The sequence below is a fragment of the Ranitomeya imitator genome, chromosome 4 (assembly GCF_032444005.1).
Source record: "Ranitomeya imitator isolate aRanImi1 chromosome 4, aRanImi1.pri, whole genome shotgun sequence".
Taxonomy (NCBI): Eukaryota; Metazoa; Chordata; class Amphibia; order Anura; family Dendrobatidae; genus Ranitomeya; species Ranitomeya imitator.
In genome coordinates, this window is record NC_091285.1 from 314195545 (window position 1) to 314221340 (window position 25796).

A 25796-nucleotide genomic window follows, 5' to 3' on the forward strand; every position below is an offset into this window, starting at 1 on the left:
CCTCTCTTTCTCATACTCAGCACTTCTCCCCCCCCCCCCCCCACTGATCTGCTGGAATCAAAATAGAGCGGGCATCATGGGAGTGCTGTAACTAGTCAGCAATCACTGATCGGCTACATCACTCACATTTTCTCAAAGTGGAGGAAACAGTGTTCCTTTTTGTCAGACAAATTGTGAATGCTGATATGTCAAGTAGTGATCCTGGGCAAAATGAACCTACCGTTTAAACATTGATATACCTTTCAAGTGATGTACCAGACGGCAGGGTAGAGAATCAGATGTTAATGTAGCCTACTGGCGGAATGTATTTTGATCTATACATGTTCTGTAATCTACTACGCAGTTGTTTCAAGCTGAAGAGAGGAGGACTATAGCGAAATTCAGATACATTGATGCTGGGAAGTCCAGAAAAATGTCTCCCCTAATTATCGCTTTATTCTACACATGGTATATCTATTTTGAAGAAACTTGCAGAAACATTGAAAAACAGCACATATCTTTGAATAATATTTGTAACTCTTAATATTTGTACCTCTGGTTCATGTTTCCTTGCAATGCTAATGCTTTGAGTGGTGTATAAATTATAACAGTGTAAGAAGCAGCTGCTTAAAAGTAGTTTTTGCAAAAATTTTAATTGATAAAAATACGGTATATCTCTTTTCGGAACTTTGTTTCAGTTAAAAGGGTAACAGATGCCAGAAGGAGGAGTACAACTAGCATGGAGCAGGTGTTGGGCAACATGCCAACCATTTAGCAAGTATATTGTTAATTTCTTACTCTTTTCAGCAAATGATGTAACTTAAATCAATCTGATAAGAACAAAACAACACTTCTTATAACAAACGTTGCCATTTTGTGCGAAAGCAAAGCCGAATCCACGTGTGACATTGTAAAACAGAATGTTATTGTATGCAAGGTAACCTGAATGACTAAGGGTATGTGCACACACGTATCTGTGAGGGCTGCGGATTTTTCCGCAGTGGTTTTGATAAATCCGCAGTGCAAAACCGCTGCGGTTTTTCCTGCGGATTTATCGCGGTTTCTATTGCGGATTCCGCTGCGGGTTTACGCCTGCAGTTTTCAATTGGAGCAGGTGTAAACCCGCAGCGAAATCCGCACAAAGAATTGATATGCTGCGGAATGTAAACCGCTGCGATTCCGCGCGTTTTTTTCCCGCAGCATGTGCACTGTGGATTTCGTTTCCCATAAGTTTACATTATATTGTAAACGCATGGGAAACCGCTGCGGACCCACAGCTGCGGATCCGCAGCAAAATCCGCAGCGTGTGCACATACCCTAAAAGTTAGTGAACATGAGCAAACGTGAGTGCATGGGAGTGCTGTCAAGTGACTTCTGATGACTGAATATTAGAAGGTCTTATTGAGCATTTATAATTTTGTTAGCATTTCTAAGCAACATAATTTAATCAGAGTATTGGATCAAGAGATAAGGTCTGTATATACGGTAGTGCAACATCACCAAACCTGCCGTTGTCGGTGGGATCAGCTGACATACTAATTTGTATGTGGGCATCCGACTCTCCCCAACAAATTATAATTCCAACAGGTGGCGCTATAGAGTTTAAGTCCTCTTTTTCTCAGAAGAGGCAATTTGCATATTATATTTCCCAGAGGAGCATTGTACGGCAAATAAGCCTCCTTACCTTGACAAGCCAGAGATGGTATGTCACTCTCCATAAGGAGAAACAATACCCCTTAGACCCCAGTCCAGAGCCTCTCACCTAGCCAAATTAGTTCTCATGCTTCGCACTGACGAGGGCCAACAGCCCGAAACACCGTGTCTGCGAATTGAGATACTAATTTGCCTTTTATCCTAAGTCATATTGCATGACTCGTTAAAGAGTTGATTGTGACTTGTAGGATCGCTACTTCCAACAGGTGGCGCTATAGAGTTTAAAGGGCCACTGTCACCCCCCTGCAGCCGTTATAAACTAAAAGAGCCACCTTGTGCAGCAGTAATGCTGCATTCTAACAAGGTGGCTCTTTTAGATTTGTGTTCAGGTATTACTAAAATAAAGCAGTTTGAAACTTTGCAGAAATACCTGTATTTGTCCATGGAGGCGGGTCTGAAGCCTCCTCTGTGAAGCGCCCAACTGCCGTCACTCATCCCTTCTGGGGCGATGGTCGCCGCCCCCTGCGCGCTGTTTTCTTTTCAAATCCGGCGCCGTGTAAATATTTGTGGGGCAAGCGCAGTAAGCTCTGGCGGTCTGAGGTCCCAGCCAGGCTTGCAGACTGTGCCTGTGCTGGCAGTGCGGCCACCCACCTCGGTAATCCCTGCCCCGCACTGTGTTATGCATTATGCACAGTGCGGGGCTGGGATTCCTGGGCATGCGTACTGCGTGTGTCAGCAGGGGGACCTGGGTGAGTGGCTGACACACGCAGTGCGCATGCCCAGGAATCCCAGCCCCGCACTGTGCATAATGCATAACACAGTGCAGGGCAGGGATTACCGAGGTGGGTGGCCGCACTGCCAGCACAGGCGCAGTCTGCAAGCCTGGCTGGGACCTCAGACCGCCAGAGCTTACTGCGCCTGCCCCACAAATATTTACACAGCGCCGGCACCGGATTTGAAAAGAAAACAGCGCGCAGGGGGCGGCGACCATCGCCCCAGAAGAGATGAATGAAGGCAGTTGGGCGCTTCCCAGAGGAGGCTTCAGACCCGCCTCCATGGACAAAGACAGGTATTTCTGCAAAGTTTCAAACTGCTTTATTTTAGTAATACCTGAACACAAAACTAAAAGAGCCATCTTGTTAGAATGCGGCATTACTGCTGCACAAGGTGGCTCTTTTAGTTTATAACGGCTGCAGGGGTGTGACAGTGGTCCTTTAAAGGTACCTTCACACTCAGCGACGCTGCAGCGATACCGACAACTATGTCGATCGCTGCAGCGTCGCTGCTTGGTCGCTGGAGAGCTGTCACACAGACAGCTCTCCAGCAACCAACGATCCCGAGGTCCCCAGGTAACCAGGGTAAACATCGGGTTACTAAGCGCAGGGCCGCGCTTAGTAACCCGATGTTTACCCTGGTTACCAGCGTAAAAGTAAAAAAAACAAACACTACATACTTACCTACCGCTGTCTGTCCCCGGCGCTCTGCTTCTCTGCACTCCTCCTGCACTGGCTGTGAGCACAGCGGCCGGAAAGCAGAGCGGTGACGTCACCGCTCTGCTTTCCGGCTGACCGACGCTCACAGCCAGTGCAGGAGGAGTGCAGAGAAGCAGAGCGCCTGGGACAGACAGCGGTAGGTAAGTATGTAGTTTGTTTTTTTTACTTTTACGCAGGTAACCAGGGTAAACATCGGGTTACTAAGCGCGGCCCTGCGCTTAGTAACCCGATGTTTACCCTGGTTACCAGTGAAGACATCGCTGGATCGGTGTCACACACGCCGATCCAGCGATGTCTGCAGGGAGTCCAGCGACGAAATAAAGTTCTGGACTTTCCTCAGTGACCAACGATCTCCCAGCAGGGGCCTGATCGTTGGTCGCTGTCACACAGAACGATTTCCTTAACGATATCGTTGCTACGTCACAAAAAAGCAACGATATCGTTATGTGTGAAGGTACCTTAAGTCCTCTTTTTCTCAGAAGAGGAAATTTGCATACAATGGGGAGAGAAGCATTCAGCATGTCTGAATTCTGACCGATGATCCTTTCTTCAGTAGATACACCGCCAGAGGAATCTGGGAGCCTTTCATAGAGAACACAGTGAAGCTTGATTAAGTGGATCCTCATGTGTAAGGGGGAATCAGGAGAGATAACTATCAGCTAAAAGTCAACGTGGGCAAATGTGAGCCATAAAGAGCCAGCTAATATAGGCAAATATGAAAAAATGGTCTTCTTGTCCAGTGACCTCTAATGATCTGGCTCACATACATGCCAGTTCGGCATATTGGAAGGGCTTATTGAGCATGTTTTTACCTTTCTGAGCAACAAGGCATTGTATCAAGAGTTACTGAACAACAGGACAATGGTTATGGTGTATGCTATGCTGATCTGACTATGATCTCACAGTATTCTGAAGTATTCAAAAATTATACGTTTTTCAAGCAGAAACCACTCTAGGAAATACTATTTGGGGGAGGGAATTTTATTTTCTTGATGCATTTCCTGAAAGGGTTTGAGAGAGTTTTGGAGGAGTTTATCCCTGAAGCATTTTTTTTGCAGCCTTTTTATTTGACAGTGCTTAGTTTGGAGCAGATTATGTAAGAGGACACTTTAAAGTCGTGACAAATACCTTGTTTCCCACCATCAGGCTTTTGTCCAAACCTCTTCAGGAAAATAATACTCAAAAACCTTCTTATATAAACTTCAAATTGGATTTCCCATTGAATTGAATAGGAATAGTTTTCCAAGCATCTTGTGAAGTTGTTTTTGGAGGAGTATTTTGGAGTGGATTCATTCCCTAAAAAATTGCTAAAAAAATCTCTGTATAAACTTAGACCTATTTTTTTCTGAAATATATAACAGCCTTGAAAATTTTATAAGATAAATTGTAGCTAAGCAGTTGCTATGTGTGTCCATATACATGGATTGAATCTTTATGTTGGCCTACATATGGCGGTTTAACTCAAAGAGATATAAAGTTTGAAATATGTTTCTGACGGTTACTTTGTGCAGTCTTTAGTGTTAGGTACTAAAAAAAAAGTTTTGAAGAAAAAAGGAACACTTGCCTTTCTTTGTCTTCTTTCAGCAGCAGCGAGTTGAGTCGTCAACCTCTCCTGCATCTTCCTGCAGTGTGCCATGACAGCTTCTAAGATCGTAAGAGGGTTGCTACAAATTGGTTTCTTCTCCTTGTCAAAAGCACCTGCTTCACAGTCTCTCTGAAGAGCAAGGAATGGGTCACCAAGATTAAATCTTCCATATCTTTCTTGCACAAAAACTTCCTTTCTTCGTGCCTTAAAAATAAAAAAACATGGCATTAAGTTAAACCCTACATACCATGTAAAGTATATAGAACCAGGAATCTAGTGCTTGGTGTACAAAAAACTAACTAAAAAGGTGTTTCTGAAAAACCATCATTGTGCCATTGCAGATATGCCATTAATCAGGGTTCACCAATCACTCATTCACAGTGATGTCCACATAAGTAAACATTTACACAGGTTCCACATTGCCCTATATTATTAGGATCCTAACAAAAGACCTCTGTCACGCACAGGATGGCAAAGTCCGGCGAACGGCACAACACACACACACACACACACACACTCACTGGGATGTAAAAAGGGAGAGGGATGGAGCACCGCCTAACAACAACCTGTGCCTATCCATAAGTTCCCCTAATGCCCTATGCGAGTCCTTTCCCCCACAGCACCACGTACCTAGTCTCTAGCTAGCCTCACCACTGCAGATGGTATAAACACAGGGGGTAGTGACAAGCACAAGACAGACTAGGTAAGAAAACAAGAAACGGCTCCAGGCTCCGTTGCCGAGCTCCACTCAACAGAAGATACGTAAACAGGACCCCGAACTCCACAGAAGTATCAGATACAGCGCTGACACCAGAGAGCTGCAAACTCCTAGCCTGGTCTACATAGAAAACTGTATTACCAACAGTCAGCTGATGCGTTATGTGAATATTTAAAGGATGGTGGGAGTGGTCCTTATCCACATCAGCTGACCAGCAATAAAGCAGCTGCCAGCAAGAACTGACATTAACCCTGGCTGGCACAAAGGTAAAAACCACACTTAAATTAAAGCAGAACCAGACTCCAAAAATGAGTTGTGACAACCTCTTTGTCATATCCGATGAGACACAACCCCTAGTATCACTACTTACGGTACATGTTACATCTAGAAAAGCTGTCCACGTCTCTTGGGTGGTCTGTTTTTGTTTCGGGTTGCCTATATTAGGCTGGCCAGATATTTGTGACCCTTCAATATGATCCAGCACACATTCAGATACTTTAACATGTTGGGATTCTGCACTGCTCATTAAAGGTGAAATCATACATAGCACATTTGTTGAAGACATTTCTGCAACTTTTCTGTTCATCTGCTTTCCGGGAAAATAAATCCTACTCATATTAAACGATGTACTATTACAAAGCAAATTCTGAAATAAATGTGTGATATATCAATTTACTGTAAAATGCAAGTTATCTGCAATACTTCCAGCTGAAAATATATCGCATAATCAAAAAAAAAAAAACACACAACGATTGCTGCATATGGATTACGTAATACTGTAGCATATTGCATGATAAGATCATAGGGTTTAACTAGTAATGACGATGCAAAACAAACAAGAACTCAAATCAGTGAAAATAAATGTAAGGGTATGTGCACACATTGCGGATTTGCCAGCGGATCTGCAACGGATTGGTCGCTGCGGATACGCAGCAGTTTTCCATCAGGTTTACAGAACCACGTAAACCTATGGAAAACCAAATCCGCTATGCCCATGGTGCGGAAAATACTGCACGGAAATGCTGTGTTGTATTTTCCACAGCATGTCCATTCTTTGTGCGGATTCCGCAGAGTTTTACACCTGCTCCTCAATAGGAATCTGCAGGTGTAAAACCGCAGGTGAAATCCGCACAAAAAACGCAGGAAATCCACGATAAATCCGCAGGTAAAATGCAGTGCTTTTTACCTGCGGATTTTTTAAAAACGGTGCGGAGAAATCCGCACACGAATCCGCAACGTGTGCACATAGCCTGACACTTAGACAACAATACACAATACTTTTCATGGTGCCTCCTGGTGTTCTTCAGATTCTATCTTAGAATGTCCACTTAATATGTCAGTACTCAATAGAAAACATTACAGTCATACCTTGGCACTCAACTGCTTTGAAACTTGTTAAATTTGTTATTTAATAAGTAAAGCAAATAACCCTTAATTTTCTACGATGATATAGATAAAACATCAAGTTTATTACGTTCAATTAAAACCATGACACAACTACAACCAGATATACACAAAAATAACACACAAACGTGCGCTCTAGATTGCCCTGTTATTAGCACCTATATACAAATCCTGCCTAACAGGGCAATCTAGAGCACACGGTTGTGTGTTATTTTTGTGTCTATCTGGTTGTAGTTGTGTCATGGTTTTAATTGAACGTAATAAACTTGATGTTTTATCTATATCATCGTAGAAAATTAAGGGTTATTTGCTTTACTTAGTTTGAATTTTTCTGACTCTTTTGGTGGCTGCATTAGCCTATGGTTGCTAAATTTGTTATTTGCCACATTGGGACATGAGACTTTTGTCCGAGTACTCAACGTTTGATTGGTAACCGACAAACAAGCTAGAACTTGATGTTGGTTGCCTCATGACTCGCTACTCTGTGCAGCCAAGACAAAGGGTCTTGCACTGGTTACGCGGTAGCCCTTCTCCTGTGCACATCCCCTTGAGATCTTATCAGAGACAGGCAGATGAGAGAAAGAGTGCAGGTGCCCAATGTTCTACTGGGCTATCCATGTAACCACCACTCTCATCTCACTATCTCATCAAGCCATGGACTCTTCTAAGTACAGATAAAGTGACGTTTTTTATTTTATTTAACAATTTTTTTTTTTTTCATTTTTAGGTTTCTTTCTCATGTAAAGTAATGATATACATCCCTATCATTTTACATGTTGCCTTAAGATGCACACGGTCTTTTGTTTGGGAACACATTACATTTATTTTATTGTTTTTAGGAAAAATTTATTTGGTAGTAGTTTTTGATACTTGTCACAACTCTCTGAGCCAATTCATGAGGAATAGCGAGGTGCCACTGTACTTTTAAAGTAGTATTTGGTTTTGCCTCCTACAATAGAGGTTCAGATTGCACTTACTTCATATATTAACCCTCCGTCATGAACAATGGATCTGACAGGCGCAGCTCTTCTACTTTCATTTCTCCCTTCTCACCAGATTTTCAGGAAACCCTCTCCCTCTAGATAGTCTCCTGGCTCTAGCTGCTGTGTGAAACCTGATACCACAGTTGGTCTGCAGAGCTTCGGGAAGGAAGATATAGCTGTGCTGGCTTCCCAGGCTCATTGGTCCCGAACACATCACACTTTATAAGGTTGGTATTTAATGTTTTTAGTCATTACTATTGTTTATTTAGCTTGTTTTATGAATGGATAGAGAAAGGTTTGTGGATATTTCATATAAATAAGGCAGATTTTCTTACAAATGAAATTTGTAAATGACACAAATTGAAATTTGCGTATATCAAAGTTATTACTTTTATGTTGAGTAAATTGGTTTGTTTTGCACCTGATAATGCGTAGTCTCTTTTATTACATCCCTATGAAGGTCTATGATCACTTTTAGATGACTGAAATTGAGAAAATTAGATATTCTAGGAATTTTTCTAGCATGCGCTTGACAGGCACATTGTTCCATTACGAGTTAGTGCGAATATTTTCCTGACGGAGGGTTAACGAATGGGACAGCACTGCTTCAAGGTTGGTCTGCTTGAAAAATTCAGAACCCATTTCACAAAAAAATAAAATAATGGAAGTGAAAGTTGTGGCATTAATATATAGATATTTATTAACCCCTTAGTGACAGAGCCAATTTGGTACTTAATGACCAAGCAGATTTTTGCAATTCTGACCACTGTCACTTTATGAGGTTATAACTCTGGAACGCTTCAACGGATCCCGCTGATTCTGAGATAGTTTTTTCGTGACATATTGTACTTCATGTTAGTGGTAACATTTATTCGATATTACTTGCGATTATTTATTAAAAAAACGGAAATATGGCGAAAATTTTGAAAATTTAGCAATTTTCAAAATTTGAATTTTTATTCCCTTACATCAAAGAGATATGTCACACAAAATGGTCAATAAATAACATTTCCCATATGTCTACTTTACATCAGCACAATTTTGAAATAACATTTTTTTTTTATTAGGGAGTTATAAGGGTTAAAATTTGACCAGCAATTTTTTATTTTTACAGAAAAATTTACAAAACCATTTTTTTTTGGGACCACCTCACATTTGAAGTCAGTTTGAGGGGTCTATGTGGCAGAAAATGCCCAAAATTGACACCATTCTAAAAACTGCACCCCTCAAGGTGCGCAAAACCACATTCAAGAAGTTTATTAACCCTTCAGTTGCTGCACAGGAACTGAAGCAATGTGGAAGGAAAAAATGAACATTTTACTTTTTTTCACAAACATTTTACTTCAGAACCAATTTTTTTTATTTTCACAAGTGTAAAAAAATAAAATGAACCACATAATTTGTTGTGCAATTTGTCCGGAGAATGCCAATACCCCATATGTGGGGAAGGACCACTGTTTGGGTGCACAGTACAGCTCAGAAGAGAAGGAGCGCCATTTGGCTTTTTCAACATAGAATTCCCTGGAATTGAGATCGGACACCATGTCGCGTTTGGAGAGCCGCTGATGTGCCTAAACAGTGGAAACCCCCCACAAGTGACACCATTTTGGAAACTAGACCCCCTAAGGAACTTATCTAGGTGTGTGGTCAACACTTTGAACACCCAAGTGCTTCACACAAGTTTATAACATAGAGCCGAAAAAATTAAAAATCTTTTTTTTTTTTTCACAAAAATGATCTTTTCACCCCCAATTTTTTATTTTCCTAAGGGTAGCAAGAGAAATTGGTTCCCAAAAGTTGTTGTGCAATTTGTCCTGAGTATGTCGATACCCCGTATGTGGGGGTAAACCTCTGTTTGGGCGCACTGCGGAGCTTGGAAGGGAAGGAGCGCCGTTTGAATTTTTAATCTCTTAATTGTGAGAGCGGACGCCATTTTGGGTTTGTAGATGTGCCTAACAGCAGAAACCACCCCACAACTGACCCCGTTTTGGAAACTACAACCCTCAAAGATTTTAATCAGGGGTATATTGAGCAATTTGAACCCACATGTATGACACAGAGTTTGATAACATTAGGTCGTCATATTGAAAAAATTCATTTTTTTCCACGAGAATCTTGTTTTAGACCTGAATGTCTCACTTTTTCAGAAATAACATCAAAAAGTGGACCCCACAATTCGTTACCCACTTTATTATGAGCGCAGCGATATCCCATATGTAGTCAAAAAGTTCTGTTTGGACAAATGGCAGGGCTTGGACAGAAAGGGGCACAATGTGACAAATTTGGCTTTATTTGAAATTGAAGATCCAGGACCCATTCAAAGCTTTTAGAGACACTGAGCAAAAAAGAAAATCCTTCCAGGAATTATTACTCACAGAGGGAGGCATGCTCCTAAAACACAATGGCTGACTATAAAATTGGTCTTGCTAACAAAACAGTTGTCCCGCATTTGCGTATATTGTAGCAGGAAGAATAAACTGTACTGGAATGAAGGGCAAAATGTGTAGGAAAATGCAGCCAACTATGTGGCAAAGCGGAGTTTGTTCCAAAGATGAAAGAACACCATCAGGGCTAGAATGGCAGACACTTTCAGAGACTGGTCGTACAACGTCCTTTTAGCTCCATCAATCCCTATATGAGAGACGAATGTGCCAATAGACGTGGTACACCATAGCAAGCTCCCACCCACCAAGGTCAGAACCGCTATATGCACAAAACAACCAGTTCTCTATAGAAAGTATTGTCTGGTACCAGAGGTTCGGCAAGAACCATAAAGTAAAGCCCATAGTGTATAAGTACGGAACTCCCTAATTTTTTTAGAAATCCTACAATACAATGATCATGCCCGTATCATCAACATAAATATAAGTAATATAAATGGAAGCCAAAGTTTTGTGTAGCAAGAGTCATAAAACAGTCAAAGTTAGATAAATGGTCAAAAATGTTTGTGAGTAATCAAGTCCTAGAATTCATTTTCAGATGATTTCACTTTTCAAGAACATTTGTGGGGTCCACACTCTAGAGCGTACAGACGTGGGTACGTGGATGAGAATTTGTTGGGATAGTAGTTTGGTATGGGATTGATCGAGTCGTAGAATTTTCAGATGACCTGACTTTGCAAGAACATTTGTGGGGTCCACACTCTAGAGCGTACAGACGTGGGTACGTGGACGAGAATTTGTTGGGATAGTAGTTTGGTATGGGATTGATCAAGTTCTGGAATTAATTGTGAAATGGGGTAAAATGGGATCTACTAATTAAAATATTATTTATCAATTGTTCCAAATTGTACTACTGGGGCCACTAAGCAGAAAATAAAAATTATTGAAAAAAAAGCAAACTAATAATTGTAGGTGGTGTGGTAGGTCTCAAAACAGGGGGAGATACAAAGGCCTGGTTGGGATGAGCATATGGGGCAATAGAATCGGGAATCACTCCGCCTGCCATGCTTTCTGCAAACTCGGCACCTTTTTTGAGGATACCTTTGGGTGGGAGTGACAGGGACAGGGTGAGGAAAATGGCGTTCTGACAGTCTCCAGGAATCCTCAGAGTCGAAGGCTTCCCCCGGTGCCATGGACTCAAATATGAGGCTCTCTACTACTTTTTCCTGAAAGTGCAGGAAAGTTAGCGGTCCTTGAGATTTTTTATATAGGACAAAACTGTTGTAGGTGGCAGTCTGAATTAGATAGATTCCCACCTTTTTATACCACGCCCTGGTCTTCCTCTTGACCAGGTATGGTTGCAGAACCTGGTCTGACAGGTCTACGCCACCCATATGTCTGTTATAGTCTGTGACGCAGACAGGTTTTTCTTTGTCCCTGGTGGCACCCCTCTCTCTGACCGTCACAGTGGTGTCCGTATGCAGTGTGGAAAGCATATAGACGTCCTTCCTGTCTTTCCACTTCACTGCAAGAAGTTGGTCGCTTGCAAGTGAAAATGACGCCCCCCTCTCCGAACGTCTGGACACCAACTGTGACGGAAACCCCACTCTGTTTTTCCTCACTGTCCCACAGGCCCCTGTATTTGCAGCATGGAGGGATTTGTATAGGGGGATACTCGTGTAATAGTTATCGGTATACACGTGGTACCCTTGATTGAGAAAGGGCGTCATTAGCTCCCAGACAATTTTGCCTGGGATACCAATTGTCTGGGGGCAGTTTGAGGGGTTTATTTGGCGGTCCCTACCTTCATAAATTAGGAAGGTGGACGTGTACCCTGATGAGCTCTCGCAAGCTTTATATAATTTTACGCCGTATTTGGCTCTCTTGGAGGGAATAAATTGGCGGAATAACAGACGGCCCTTGTAGCTCATCAAGGACTCGTCGACTGCCATATTTTGCTCTGGGGTATAGGAATTTAGAAAGGAAGTTTTTAGGAGGGAAATTAGGGGTCTTAATTTATTTAGCCGATCGTAGTTGGGGTCAGTTCTTGGGAGAGCTTGGGAATTGTCACTGAAGTGGAGGAATCTCATCAGGGCTTCGTAACGGGCTCGGGACATGATGGCTGCAAATACAGGGGTGCAGTGGACAGCTTTTGTTGCCCAGTAAGAGCGGAGAGTGGTTTTTTTTACTATACCCATATTCAGGGTGAGGCCTAAGAATTTTTTTATTTCAGGGACATTTGTGGGGATCCAGGAACGGGAATGAAAGGCAGTGGGTTTTTGGGAAATATATTGCCGGGCATATAGATTTGTTTGGTGGACAATTAATTGCAGGACTTCGGGGCTAATGAAAATTTTAAAAAAATCAATGGGGGTAAAATTGGCGACATCTACTTTTATTCCAGGGACTGCAGAAAAAGGGGGAATTTGAGGGGAAAATGAGGTGTCATTATACCACAGCGGTGGGGGGACTGCGGTACTTGGTCCTGCCTCTGAAGCTTCAGCAGTGACGACCGACTCCGCTACCACCGGGCTGGGGGCTCCCATGGAGGAAGAGTCGTCATCACTGTCTGAAAACTGCTCAACTTCAGGGGCAGAATCTGTTTCGCTGCCGGAGCAAAGCAGGCTGTAAGCTTGCTCCGCGCTAAAAGTTCTGTGGGCCATTTTATCTAATTCCTCCCCTAACCCTAACAAAAAATTAAAAAAAAAAAAATTATAATTTTTTTTTTTCTTTATAATCCTCTGCTGATGATGCAGGGATTACGGAGAACGGGGGTGGGTAAATGGGATGCTGGCGGAGGCAGATATTATGTTTTTTGTAACTGACAGGGCAGCACTTGAACTGTAGTCTCTCTCTCTTCTCTCCTAGAACAACTACAAGGAGAGAAGAGAAAGGTACAGCCCAAGTGCTGCCATGTTTATCAAATATTAGGGGTTTTGATCACTGTAATTGGACATATTACAGTAATCAAAACCCAGCAGCCAATGAGAAAATTCTCATAGGTTGCTGGGTCTCTGCTGGCAGATCATGGCAGGCGCACTGCGCATGCGCCCGCCATTTTCTTCCAGCAGAGAAGAAGAAGGGGGGCCAGGAGCTGTGGGCTGAGGACCGGGGACAGGAGCACTAATGTGCAGGCGGTATGGTGGGGGGCTCGGGGGCTCTATTTCTCTCCCTTCTGATGTGCGATCACATCAGAGGGGAGAGGAATGCAAAGCATTTTTTTTTTTTTTTAACAAACTATTTGCAGCGATCGCAACCCCGGGGGTCTATAAAGACCCCCGGGATTGCGATCGCTCCAGGGGTCGGTAAAAACCGACCCCAATACACTGCGGGGGAAGCTAGGTTTTGGCGGGCGCATCTGCACTTGCGCCCGCCATTTTGGAGCCCGCACCGGAAGGAGGAGGGTCGGGGACCGGGGAGGCACCTTCACCGGTACATTAGGTACCGTGGGGGGCTCGGGGGACCCTATTTCTCTCCCCTCTAATGTCCGATCACGTTAGAGGGGAGAGAAACACAACGCAAATCGCGTTTTTTTTTTTGCGATCGCCGGTAAACGGTTAATTACTGGCGATCGCAAATGCGGGGTGGGTAAAAAAAACCCCGAATCATGTTCTCTGGGGTCTCGGCTACACCCGGCAGCCGAGACCCCGGAGAAAATCGGACTCTGGGGGGCGCTATACACTTTTTCCACAGCGCCGTTAATTAACGACGCTGTGGTTTAAGTACCCTTAGCGGCCGCCGTTAAAAGGCGTATCGGCGGTCGCTAAGGGGTTAAAGTGGTTATCTGCTTTCAGAAAAAAAAAAAAAAAAGGTAGCCAGGCTGCTTAGGCTTTAAATGTACAAAATAAGCATAATTTACCTAATGGAGTCTCTGCTACTCCAACGCACCTCTCTGCTGCCCCCCACAAATCTTTGTCTACGGAGCTGCAGTGGTGATGTCAAGTGTATAACACATTACAACTTCGACAAATCATGGAACTCTGCGGTGTTATGAGGTCACTGCTGCAGCCATATAAACAAAGACCAAGTGTAGACAATGGAGATTTTAACAGACAAGTACTAATTTATTATTATATTTTAAAGCATTGTCAGCATTTACCCCATTTTTCTTTAGAGGAAAGAAGACAATCCCTTTAAAAAGCAATGTGTCGTAATTAAATAACTGACTATTTAACATGTATTTTATAACAATTTTTGGCTTTTTTTTTTTTTTTTTTTTTTTTTTTTTTAAGATTAAAGGGAACCTGTCACCCCCAAAATCGATGGTGAGGTAAGCTCACCGTCATCAGGGGCTTAGCTACAGCATTCTGTAATGCTGTAAACAAACTAAACAATGGCTGCTCGGACTTGCAGTCTGAAAAGGCGGTGGGAATGTCATATTCACCCTTAGATACTGGAGGGCAGGGCAGAGTGCTAGTTACCTATAGAAGAGAAGGATTACTGCGATAGAAAGAGATCCCACAGTGAATAAAAGAAACCACAAAATACAATTCGTTTTTTTTGCACTAAAAACGCTATAAAAACTCATTAAAAACGCTTACACACTATCATTTAGAATGCATTCTGCATGTTTTGTGCACATGGATGCGTTTTTTTCCGCTAAAAAAACGCATCGCCGTAAAAAAATGAGCATGTTCTTTTTTTGCAGATTTTCTGCGTTTTTCCCGCAATTCTATGCATTTGGGAAAAAACGCACAAAAATAGGGATTTTTGTGTACTCACTGTAAAATCCTTTTCTCCGAGCCATTCATTGGGGGACACAGACCGTGGGTGTATGCTGCTGCCAATAGGAGGCTGACACTAAGTGATACAAAAAAAAGTTAGCTCCTCCCCTGCAGTATATACCCTCCTGCTGGCTCTCAGCTAACCAGTTCGGTGCAAAAGCAGTAGGAGATCAATAACAATATATGAGCGTATAGCATGTCATATTCTAAAAAACAAGCATAAGCTAATAACAGGGTGGGAGCTGTGTCCCCCAATGAATGGCTCGGAGAAAAGGATTTTACGGTGAGTACACAAAAATCCCTATTTCTCCTTCGCCTCATTGGGGGACAGACCGTGGGACGTCCCAAAGCAGTCCCTGGGTGGGGACAACAATAGATCAGGCCCTGTGTAACCGCTACTTATAAGTGCGCCACCGCAGCCTGCAGAGTCCGCCTGCCCAGACTCACATCTGTGGAAGTGTGGGAATTATAGTGCTGCAAGAATGCATGCGGACTGGATGAATCCGCAAGCTTGCAGGCGTGCCTTACTGACGCCTGGTGCCTAGAACCCTTGATAGACAGGGAGATAGGCTGACATCTAGCACGGAAGGACTCCTGGATGGTGAAAAGAATTCACCATGTTATCATGGTCGATGAAACGGCTAAACCCTTCCTGAAAATGACAGGAAGCCTTCCTCTACCGTCAGGAAGCCCAAATAAAATGTCCAACCTTCAGAAGGACGCTGTCCTCAAGACGTACCTACTCAAAGCAATCACTTCGTCCAGAATATGGGGGATCTTATTCCATTTTGTGGACTGGAGCCAAAAGAGATGAGGGAAGAACTATGCCCTCATAACAGTGGTAATACAGTACCACCTTGGTAACAAGGGATGGAGATGGCCTGAGGACAACCTTGCCTCGAAGGTAATAAGGGAAAAAAAAGTCTGAAAGAGCAGAGAAGCTAGCTCCGAAGACTCGTCAGAGTGAGAATATCGCAGAGCAGAACGGGACGACTTTCCCTGATCGTAAAGTCTGCCCGGATGAAAAAGGAGCCTACTGTAAGGCTCCTAGGAATGATAAGGTCCCAATGATCTAACGGTATGCGATAGGGAAGAACTACATGTGAAAACTCCCTGTGAGAAAGTCCCTACTTGCAGTTGTGCTGCGATAAGGCGAGAAGATACTAGCTCCGCAAACAAAAAAAAACAGACGCGGTCAGTGCGGATCTCTGAGGATCACTGGGGCCCCTTTCTGCTTCCAAAAGGCTTTCGGAAGCAGTGGAAGGGGAGTTATGGAAACTGGTACCACGGCAGAACCAGAGCATGGAGCGATGGCTCTTGGATCTCGAGGCCGAACCACGAACTCGAGTACATTGGCCTTCAGTCTGGATGTCATCCCACCTACAACTGGAGAGCTCCAGTAAGGACAGATCTGATGGAAGACTTCGGGGTGAAGTTCCCACTGACTTGAGGCGGAACCCTGACGGCTGAATTTTTTTGCCATTCAGAGTTCTACTTCTGGGATATATACTGCCGAGATCACCGAATAATAGACTTCGGCCCATCAGAGAAAGTGAGGTACCTCGGTCATGGCGCCTGATCGTGGGTACCTGCTAGATGACAGACGTAAGGCACCGCCGTGGCATTATCCAATTGAATTCGGATAGGGTGACCTGCCAGAAGGCAGTGGACCTGATGTAAGACTACCGTTCGGATCTCCAGAACAATGATGGGGAGAAGAAGACTGGCATTAGTAGTTACTAATAACCATTGAACCGGGAGAAAGGCCCTGGATAAAGAAGGAGCTCAGAGACTATTGTCTGAAAGTCTATTTGACTTGCTGAAAACGAGCGGAGCGAAGGAAACCGTTTCCATTGTCGTCACCATTTCTGCTCAGAACTCTCTTAGCAAATCGAATGAAATGAGGGGTGAGTAATCAAGTCCTCAGAACTCTCTTTGCGCGAGCTCCCTGTTGAAGGGCCATGACCTTGTCTCGAGGAAGAATTACCATCCTTCTAGAGGTGTGCAGGATCATCCTCAAAAAGGATATCTGCTGGGCTGGAAATGAGGAGAACTTGTCTAAGTGTAGCTGCCAGCCCAGGAGAGAAGGTATCGCAAGAGATATAGACGACTCAGCGTAGTCCTGGAAGGGCGGCAAAACAGACCAAACAGGGCAGGACAAGCACGCCTCTAGAGTGCAAGAGAAACATGACATCCGCCATGACCCGAGCGAACACTCTGGGTGCGGAAGCAAGGCCAAAGGACAAGGTTGTGACATGAAAATGCTGTTGATGAATGGAAAGGCGAAGGAATTTTTGCAGAGGGCAAGCAACCCGAATGTCGATGGATGCCGGAAACTGCACCTTTTTCTGTTGAAGTAATGGCTGAGCGGAGGAACTCCATCCAAAGAAGGAGGACCATGTCAAAGGTTGTTAGAAGTTTGAGGTCCAGGGTCGACTTACTTTTCGTTCCCCTGTTTGGAACCAAGATCCCTTAGATCTAGACTGTGCTGGACAATCCTTATACAATCCTTTGTCAGTCTCCCGCTCAAAGGATTTGATTGGCCAGTTGTTGCTGGTGTGAATCAAGGTAGTTAAGGTCTCCAGCCAGGAGACCATTGCTCTAGCAATCCATGCGACCGCTAGGGAGGATAGAGCGCTGGACTCGAAGCCGCAAGACGGAACGAACCAGATTTGCTATCTGACAGTCCGTGGTATTTTTAATTGATGACCCATCAGGTAGGGATACTGGTAGGAATACCACAGGAGATTCTACCCGGTTAATCTGCCCCATGGCAGAATGTGCAGCTGCATCCAGCAGGTCATAGTCTCTTGCCATCTCCTCTTTTCACGGTGCAGAGATAAAAATTAGGCACCCTCGATCCATCAACCTCTTAACAGGGAAGTGGAGAGGAATTGTCCGCCTTCTTGCATCATCCACTAAATAGTGGTGATGCAGAGGGGGGAGCTCGTACGCCAAAAAGGGTGCCTCTATATGTCCACAGAGTACAGGTCTCCAGGTGGACAGGACAGGTTGTCTGGCGTTAGGCCTGGATGCAGAAGAGGAAACATGGAGACGACACTCCGTGTGCTCGTCTGTTGATGGTGTGGGGAGATCGGTGCCCTTTAAAGGACCCGTCGCCCTTAAAAAACAGGCCAGGCATGGCATCCCACGTAGAGGCTTCTGTCCAGTGAATCGCTTATCCGAATTGAATGGCAAATGCTCTCGAGGGAGTTTAGTCTCTGAAGCTCTGGCAAGCTCAGGCAATATCCAATCCATATTCAGAGCCTTGTTGTCATCAAATCATTGGTGAGGGAGCAGGAAACGAAAAACTTCCGTTTTCTAGATGCCTGTATGTTTCTGGACGCCTGCACGTTTCTAGAATACTTGCGGCCCCTGCTAGCCGACGGCTCCCATGTAGGATAGGGACCATGTAGGATAGGAACCATGTATATTGGTCCTGCGAGCACTCCAAACACAGAGGGTACACAGAGGGATTCAATCTCTTGGTCAGAGAACCATGGATTGGTCAGTGAAGAAGTCCACTGAGGGGAACTAGAGGATAAAGCTGGGGTCGGCGGCGGAGGGCTCCTCGGACTGATCAAGCGCCTTTAAGACCAGGAAATATTGGTCATACGCCTTTAAGACCAGGGAATACTGGTTATGCGCCTTTAAGAACAGAGAATACTGGTCATGCGCCTTTAAGACCAGAGAATACTGGTCATGCACCTTTAAGACCAGAGAATACTGGTCATGCACCTTTAAGACCAGAGAATACTGGTCATGCACCTTTAAGACCAGAGAATACTGGTCATGCACCTTTAAGACCAGAGAATACTGGTCATGCACCTTTAAGACCAGAGAATACTGGTCATGCACCTTTAAGACCAGAGAATACTGGTCATGCACCTTTAAGACCAGAGAATACTGGTCATGCACCTTTAAGACCAGAGAATACTGGTCATGCACCTTTAAGACCAGAGAATACTGGTCATGCACCTTTAAGACCAGAGAATACTGGTCATGCACCTTTAAGACCAGAGAATACTGGTCATGCACCTTTAAGACCAGAGAATACTGGTCATGCACCTTTAAGACCAGGGAATACTGGTCATGCGCCTTTAAGACCAGGGAATACTGGTCATGCGCCCTTAAGACCAGGGAATACTGGTCATGCACCTTTAAGACCAGAGAATACTGGTCATGCGCCTTTAAGACTGGGAATACTGGCCATATGCCTTTAAGACCAGGCCAGGTACTTCCTTACCCGGGTACTGATGTAGAGTCGATGTGGGTTTCAGCGCTGTTCTGTGCAGCGTGGACGGTGCAGGGATAAACCTCAATCCATCATCCGTTTGTTAGGGAGGTGGAGAGGAACCATCTGCCTCCTTGTGCCATCCGCTTTCACAGTGGTGGGACAGTGGGGGCTGCTCGGACGCCATAGAGAGGGGCCTCTGTACAGCCACGGAGTTCAGTCCGGGTGGACAGGGCCAGTTGTCCGGCATTAGGCCTGGCTCCAGGAGAGGATACATGGAGGCGACACTCCATGTGGTCGCCTGCTGCTGGTGTGGGGAGATCGGAACCTTGAAAGGAACCGTCGCCCCCTTCACTCCGTTAATTAAAAAATAAAAATTTACAGAAAAGTAAACAATAAAATAAAAACGTTGGGGTCTGAAACAGACCCATGTGCCTCCTACAGACACTAAGCAAGAACTGGTTAGCTGACAGCCAGCAGGAGGGTGTATACTGCAGGGGAGGAGCTAACTTTTTTTTGTATCACTTAGTGTCAGCCTCCTATTGGCAGCAGCATACACCCACGGTCTGTGTCCCCCAATGAGGCGAAGGAGAAAATATGCGTCAAAATCGCGGTAAAAACGCATGCGGATTTCTGGCAGAAATGTCCGGTTTTTGTCAGGAAAATTTCTGCAAGAAATCCTGACGTGTGCACATACCCAGAGAGTATGCCAGCTACCTTCTAAGCAAGAAACAGAAGATAGGTACAGCATGAAAAACATAATCAGAAGGTAAACCCTTGTTGATATTTCACTGAATGACACATGGCGGAAATATGGCTGGATATACAAATAAGAATATCCCCAGCAGGAAATACCAGCAGGGGTGAATCCGAAAGGTGATAATGCAGACAAATGAAAACACCTGTTAGCCTAAAAAGACTAAAGCACGGATAACATAATAAACATCCAGAGAAAAGGTGCAGCTGGTGTGGCTCATAGGCTAGAGAAGCCGACCACAAAGCACAGGACCAAGAATCCAGATGCATAACAATTCACTTTCAGGCTAGGTGCACACGTTCAGGATTTTTCACGTTTTTTCAGCCATTTTTCGCGGGAAAAAAGCTTAAAAACGCATACATAAGCATCCCATCATTTTTAATGCATTCTGCAATTTTTGTGCACATGATGCGCTTTTTTTTCCGGGAAAAAAACGCATCGTGGTAAAAAACGCAGCATGTTCATTAATTTTGTGGATTTTTCGCATTTTTCCCGCTATTTAATGCATTGGGAAGCTCCGGAAAAAAACACGAAAAACGCACAAAAAAACGCATCAAAAATGGACAAAAAAAGCGAAAAAAAGCATGCAGCTTTCTTGCAGAAAATGTCCGGTTTTGATCAAGAAATTTCTGCAAGAAATCCCGATGTGTGCACATAGCCTCAGAGTTTGGCATCATTGGCAAATATTGAAATTCTACTCTTCATGCCCTCTACAAGGTCATTAACAGAAGAAGCATGCACCGAACATGAATCAGACCAGAAAGGAAAAAGATGACAGGGAATATTTAGATATATTACTTTTATTATTCTATAGCAACAGCCAGAAATCAGTAAAATATTAGGATAAAATAACTATGTACCGTACATACTCGAGTATAAGCCGAGATTTTCAGCCCAAAATTTTGGGCTGAACGTGCCCCTCTCGGCTTATACTCGAGTCACGGTGAGCGGCAGGGTCGGCGGGTGAGGGGGAGAGGGCGCTGAGGCATACTCACCTAGTCCCGGCGATCCTGACGCTCCCTCTGCCCGTCACACGGTCTTCGGTGCTGCAGCTCTTCCCCTCTTCAGCGGTCACGTGGGACCGCTCATTAGAGAAATGAATATGCGGCTCCACCTCCCATAGGGGTGGAGCCGCCTATTCATTTCTCTAATCAGCGGTAACGGTGACCGCTGATAGAGGAAGAGGCTGCGGCACCGAAGACCGTGTGACAGGCAGAGGGAGCGGGACGCCGGGAGCAGGTAAGTATGTAAAATTCACCTGTCCCCGTTCCACACGCCGGGCGTCGCTCCATCTTCCCGGCGTCTCTCCGCTCTGACTGTGCAGGTCAGAGGGCGCGATGACGCATATAGTGTGCGTCGCCCTCTGCCTGATCAGTCAGTGCGGAGAGACGCCGGGACCGGACGCTGGGAGCTGCAAGCAAGAGAGGTGAGTATGGCATTTTTTTTTTATTGCAGCAGCAGCAATGGCACAGCTTTCTATGGCACAGCTATGGGGCAATACTAAACGGCGCAGAGCACTATAAGGCAGCTATGGGGCAATAATGAACGGCGCAGAGCACTATATGGCAGCTATGGGGCAATAATGAACGGCGCAGAGCAATATATGGCAGCTATGGGGCAATAATGAATGGCGCAGAGCACTATATGGCAGCTATGGGGCAATAATGAACGGCGCAGAGCACTATATGGCAGCTATGGGGCAATAATGAACGGCGCAGGGCACTATATGGCACAGCTTTATATGGCACATCTATGGGGTAATAATGAACGGTGCAGAGCACTATATGGCAGTTTTATATGGCACATCTATGGGGCAATAATGAACGGTGCAGAGCACTATATGGCAGTTTTATATGGCACATCTATGGGGCAATAATGAACGGTGCAGAGCACTATATGGCGCAGCTTTCTATGGCACATCTATGGGGCAATAATGAACAGTATGGAGCATTATATGTGGCACAGCTTTATAAGGAGCATCTTATGGGGCAATAATGAACGGTATGGAGCATCTATTTTTATTTTTGAAATTCACCGGTAGCTGCTGCATTTCCTACCCTAGGCTTATACTAGAGTCAATAAGTTTTCCCAGTTTTTTGTGGCAAAATTAGGGGGGTCGGCTTATACTCGAGTATATACGGTATATGTAGAATTTATACCAAAGAATATTTTCTTACGTGCACATAAAGGACATATATATATAGTGCTGTAGGCAAGTCAAAAAATATATTAAATATGTAAGCTGGATACCCCAGTAAGTAAAAAAATTTATTTCTAAGTATAAAAGCCGAGATCATATGTAAGGAAGTATAAAAAAGGTTATATATATACATATATAAGAAAGTATATATATACCAAGCAAACCTGAATATATACAGAAATGTATGTGTTTAAATTATATAACATGCGGAAAATGCATATAAGAAAGTGCAAAGTGCTAATTATAAATGAGATGACTTAATATGTAAATACTATGTGTAGAATTCACATGCAGGTAATGCTGACCAAAAAGTGCAATGGGTTAAATATATAGAGGACGGCTTGCTATGTACACCATGCACAGTCTACATGGAGAAAGTACTCAATACACATATGATCCAATGCTATTTACTATTAGAACTGGGGGAGATATTTCCAGGACCGCCAGAAATGTGATAATGTGCACCCCCGTGGCTACGATCGCTCTGATTGGCTGTTGAAAGTGAAACAGCCTATCAGAGCTATATGTAATATTTCACCTATGAAAACTGGTGAAATATTACAATCCAGCCATGGCCGATGCTGCAATATCATCGGCCATGGCTGGAAACCCTGATCTGCACCCCCCCACTGCCAACAATCTCCTCCCCAGTCCTCCGTTCTGTGCTCCGCTCCCCTCCGTCGTTCCAGGTACATTTTGATCACTGTGATAAAACCTATCACAGTGATCAAAATAAAAAAAAAAAAAGTAAATGAACCCCCCCCCCCTTTATCACCCCCATAGGTAGGGACAATAATAAAATAAAGAAAATATATATCATTTTTTCCACTAGGGTTAGGGTTAGAACTAGGGTTAGGGTTAGAACTAGGGTTAGAATTACGCAATGTGCACATGGTGCGGATTTGGCTGCGGATCCACAGCGGATTGGCCGCTGCGGATTCTTAGCAGTGTTCCATCAGGTCTACAGTATCATGTTAACTTATGGAAAACCAAATCCGCTGTGCCCATGGTGCAGAAAATACCGTGCGGAAATGCTGCGTTGTATTTTCCGCAGCATGTCAATTCTTTGTGCGGATTCCACAGCGTTTTACACCTGTTCCTCAATAGGAATCCGCAGGTGAAATCCGCACAAAAAACACTGGAAATCCGTGGTAAATCCGCAGGTAAAACGCAGTGCCTTTTACCTGCGGATTTTTCAAAAATGATGCGGAAAAATCTCACACAAATCCGCAACGTGGGCACATAGCCTTAGGGTTAGGGTTGGAAATAGGGTTAAGATTAGGCTTAGGGTTAGGGGTGTGTTGGGGTTAAAGTTGTGGTTAGGGTTGGGATTAGGGTTAGGATTAGGGTTGGGATTAGGGTTGTGGTTAGGGATGTGTTGTGGTAAGGGTTGTGATTAGGGTCATGGTTAGATTTGGGATTAGGGTTAGGGGTGTGTTGGGGTTAGTGTTGGAGTTAGAATTGAGGGGTTTCCACTGTTTAGGCACATCAGGGGTCTCCAAATGCAACATGGCGCCAGCATTGATTCCAGCCAATCTTGCGTTCAAAAAGTCAAATGGTGCTCCCTCCGTTCCGAGCCCTGACGTGCGCCCAAACAGTGGTTTACCCCCACATATGGGGCACCAGCATACTCAGGACAAACTGGGCAACAACTATAGGGATCCAATTTCTCCTTTTACCCTTGCGAAAATAAAAAATTGCTTGCTAAAACATCATTTTTGAGAAAAGAAAAATAATTTTTGATTTTCGGGTCTCTGCGTTGTAAAACTTCTGTGAAGCACTTGGGGGTTCAAAGTGCTCACCACATATCTAGATTAGTTCCATGGGAGGTCTAGTTTCCAAAATGGGGTCACATGTGGGGAAGCTCCAATGTTTAGGAACACAGGGGCTCTCCAAACGCGACATGGTGTCCGCTAACGATTGGAGCTAATTTTTCATTCAAAAAGTCAAATGGCACTCCTTCCCTTCCGAGCCCTGCCGTGTGCACAAACAGTGGTTTGTGACCACATATGAGGTATCGGTGTACTCAGGAGAAATTACTCAACAAATTTTAGGATCCATTTTATCCTGGTGCCCATGTGGAAATGAACAAATTGAGGCTAAAATAATTTTTTTGTAAAAAAAAAAAAAAAAAGTACTTTTTCATAGTTACGGATCAATTTGTTAAGCACCTGGGGGTTCAAAGTGCTCACTATGCATCTAGATAAGCCCCTTGGGGGGGGGTCTAGTTTCGAAAATGGGGTCACTTGCGGGGGAGCTCCAATCTTTAGGTAAACAGGGGCTCTCCAAGTGCAACATGGTGTCCACTAACGATTGGAGCTAATTTTTCATTCAAAAGTCAAATGGCGCGCCTTCCCTTCCGAGCCTTGCCGTGTGCACAAACAGTGGTTTGTGACCACATATGAGGTATCGGTGTACTCAGGAGAAATTGCCCAACACATTTTAGGATCCATTTTATCCTGTTGCCCATGTGAAAATCAAAAAATTGAGGCTAAAAAAATTTTTGTGAAAAAAAGTACTTTTTTTATTTTTACGGATCAATTTGTGAAGCACCTGGGGGTTCAAAGTGCTCACTATACGGCTAGGTAAGCTCCTTAGGGGGTTTAGTTTCCAAAATGGGGTCACTTGTGGGGGAGCTCCAATGTTTAGGCACACAGGGGCTCTCCAAACGCGACATGGTGTCCGCTAAAGATTGGAGCCAATTTTTCATTGAAAAAGTCAAATGGCGCTCCTTCCCTTCCGAGCCCTGTTGTGCTCCAAAACAGTGGTTCCCCCACATATGGGGTATCGGCGTACTCAGGACAAATTGTACAATAACTTTTGGGGTCCAGTTTCTGTTTTTACCCTTGGAAAAATAAAAAAATTGTTGCTAAAAGATCATTTTTGTGACTAAAAAGTTAAATATTCATTTTTTTTCTTCCATGTTGCTTCTGCTGCTGTGAAGAACCTGAAGGGTTAATAAACTTTCTGAATGTGGTTTTGAGTACCTTGAGGGGTGCAATTTTTAGAATGGTGTCACTTTTGGGTATTTTCATCCATATAGACCCCTTAAACTGACTTCAAATGTGAGGTGGTGCCTAAAAAAATGGTTTTGTAAATTTCGTTGTAAAAATGAGAAATTGCTGGTCAAATTTTAACCCTTATAACTTCCTAGCAAAAAAAATTTTGTTTCCAAAATTGTGCTGATGTAAAGTAGACATGTGGGAAATGTTATTTATTAACTATTTTGTGTCACATAACTCTCGTTTAACAGAATAAAAATTCAAAATTTGAAAATTGCAAAATTTTCTAAATGTTTGCCAAATTTCCATTTTTTTTCACAAATAAACGCACAAATTATCGACTTACATTTACCACTAACATGAAGCCCAATACGTTACGAAAAAACAATCTCAGAACCGCTAGGATCCGTTGAAGCGTTCCTGAGTTATTACCTCATAAAGGGACACTAGTCTGAATTGCAAAAAAACAGCCAGGTCATTAAAGTCAAAATAGGCTGGGTCATGAAGGGGTTAACCCTCTGTCACATACAACTGATCTGACAGGCGCTTCTCTTTTACTTTCATTTCTCCTTCCTCACCAGATTGTGAGGAAACCCCCTCCCTCCAGGTAGTCTCCTGTCTCTTGAAGGTCTGTGAAACCTGATATCACAGTTGGATTTCAGAGCTTCAGGGGAGAGGATATA

The 25796-nt window shown here is 43.9% G+C and overlaps 1 protein-coding gene across 1 annotated transcript in view; it reads right to left on the reverse strand.

Annotated features, from left to right (window-relative positions):
• Positions 1 to 25796, reverse strand: part of CTTNBP2 (cortactin binding protein 2) — a 223242-nt gene that overhangs the window by 129195 nt on the left and 68251 nt on the right. Inside the window, exon 3 of the mRNA XM_069764853.1 lies at positions 4690 to 4914. Within this exon, the coding sequence (XP_069620954.1) occupies positions 4690 to 4914 (225 nt within the window). The remainder of the gene's footprint in view (positions 1 to 4689; positions 4915 to 25796) is intronic.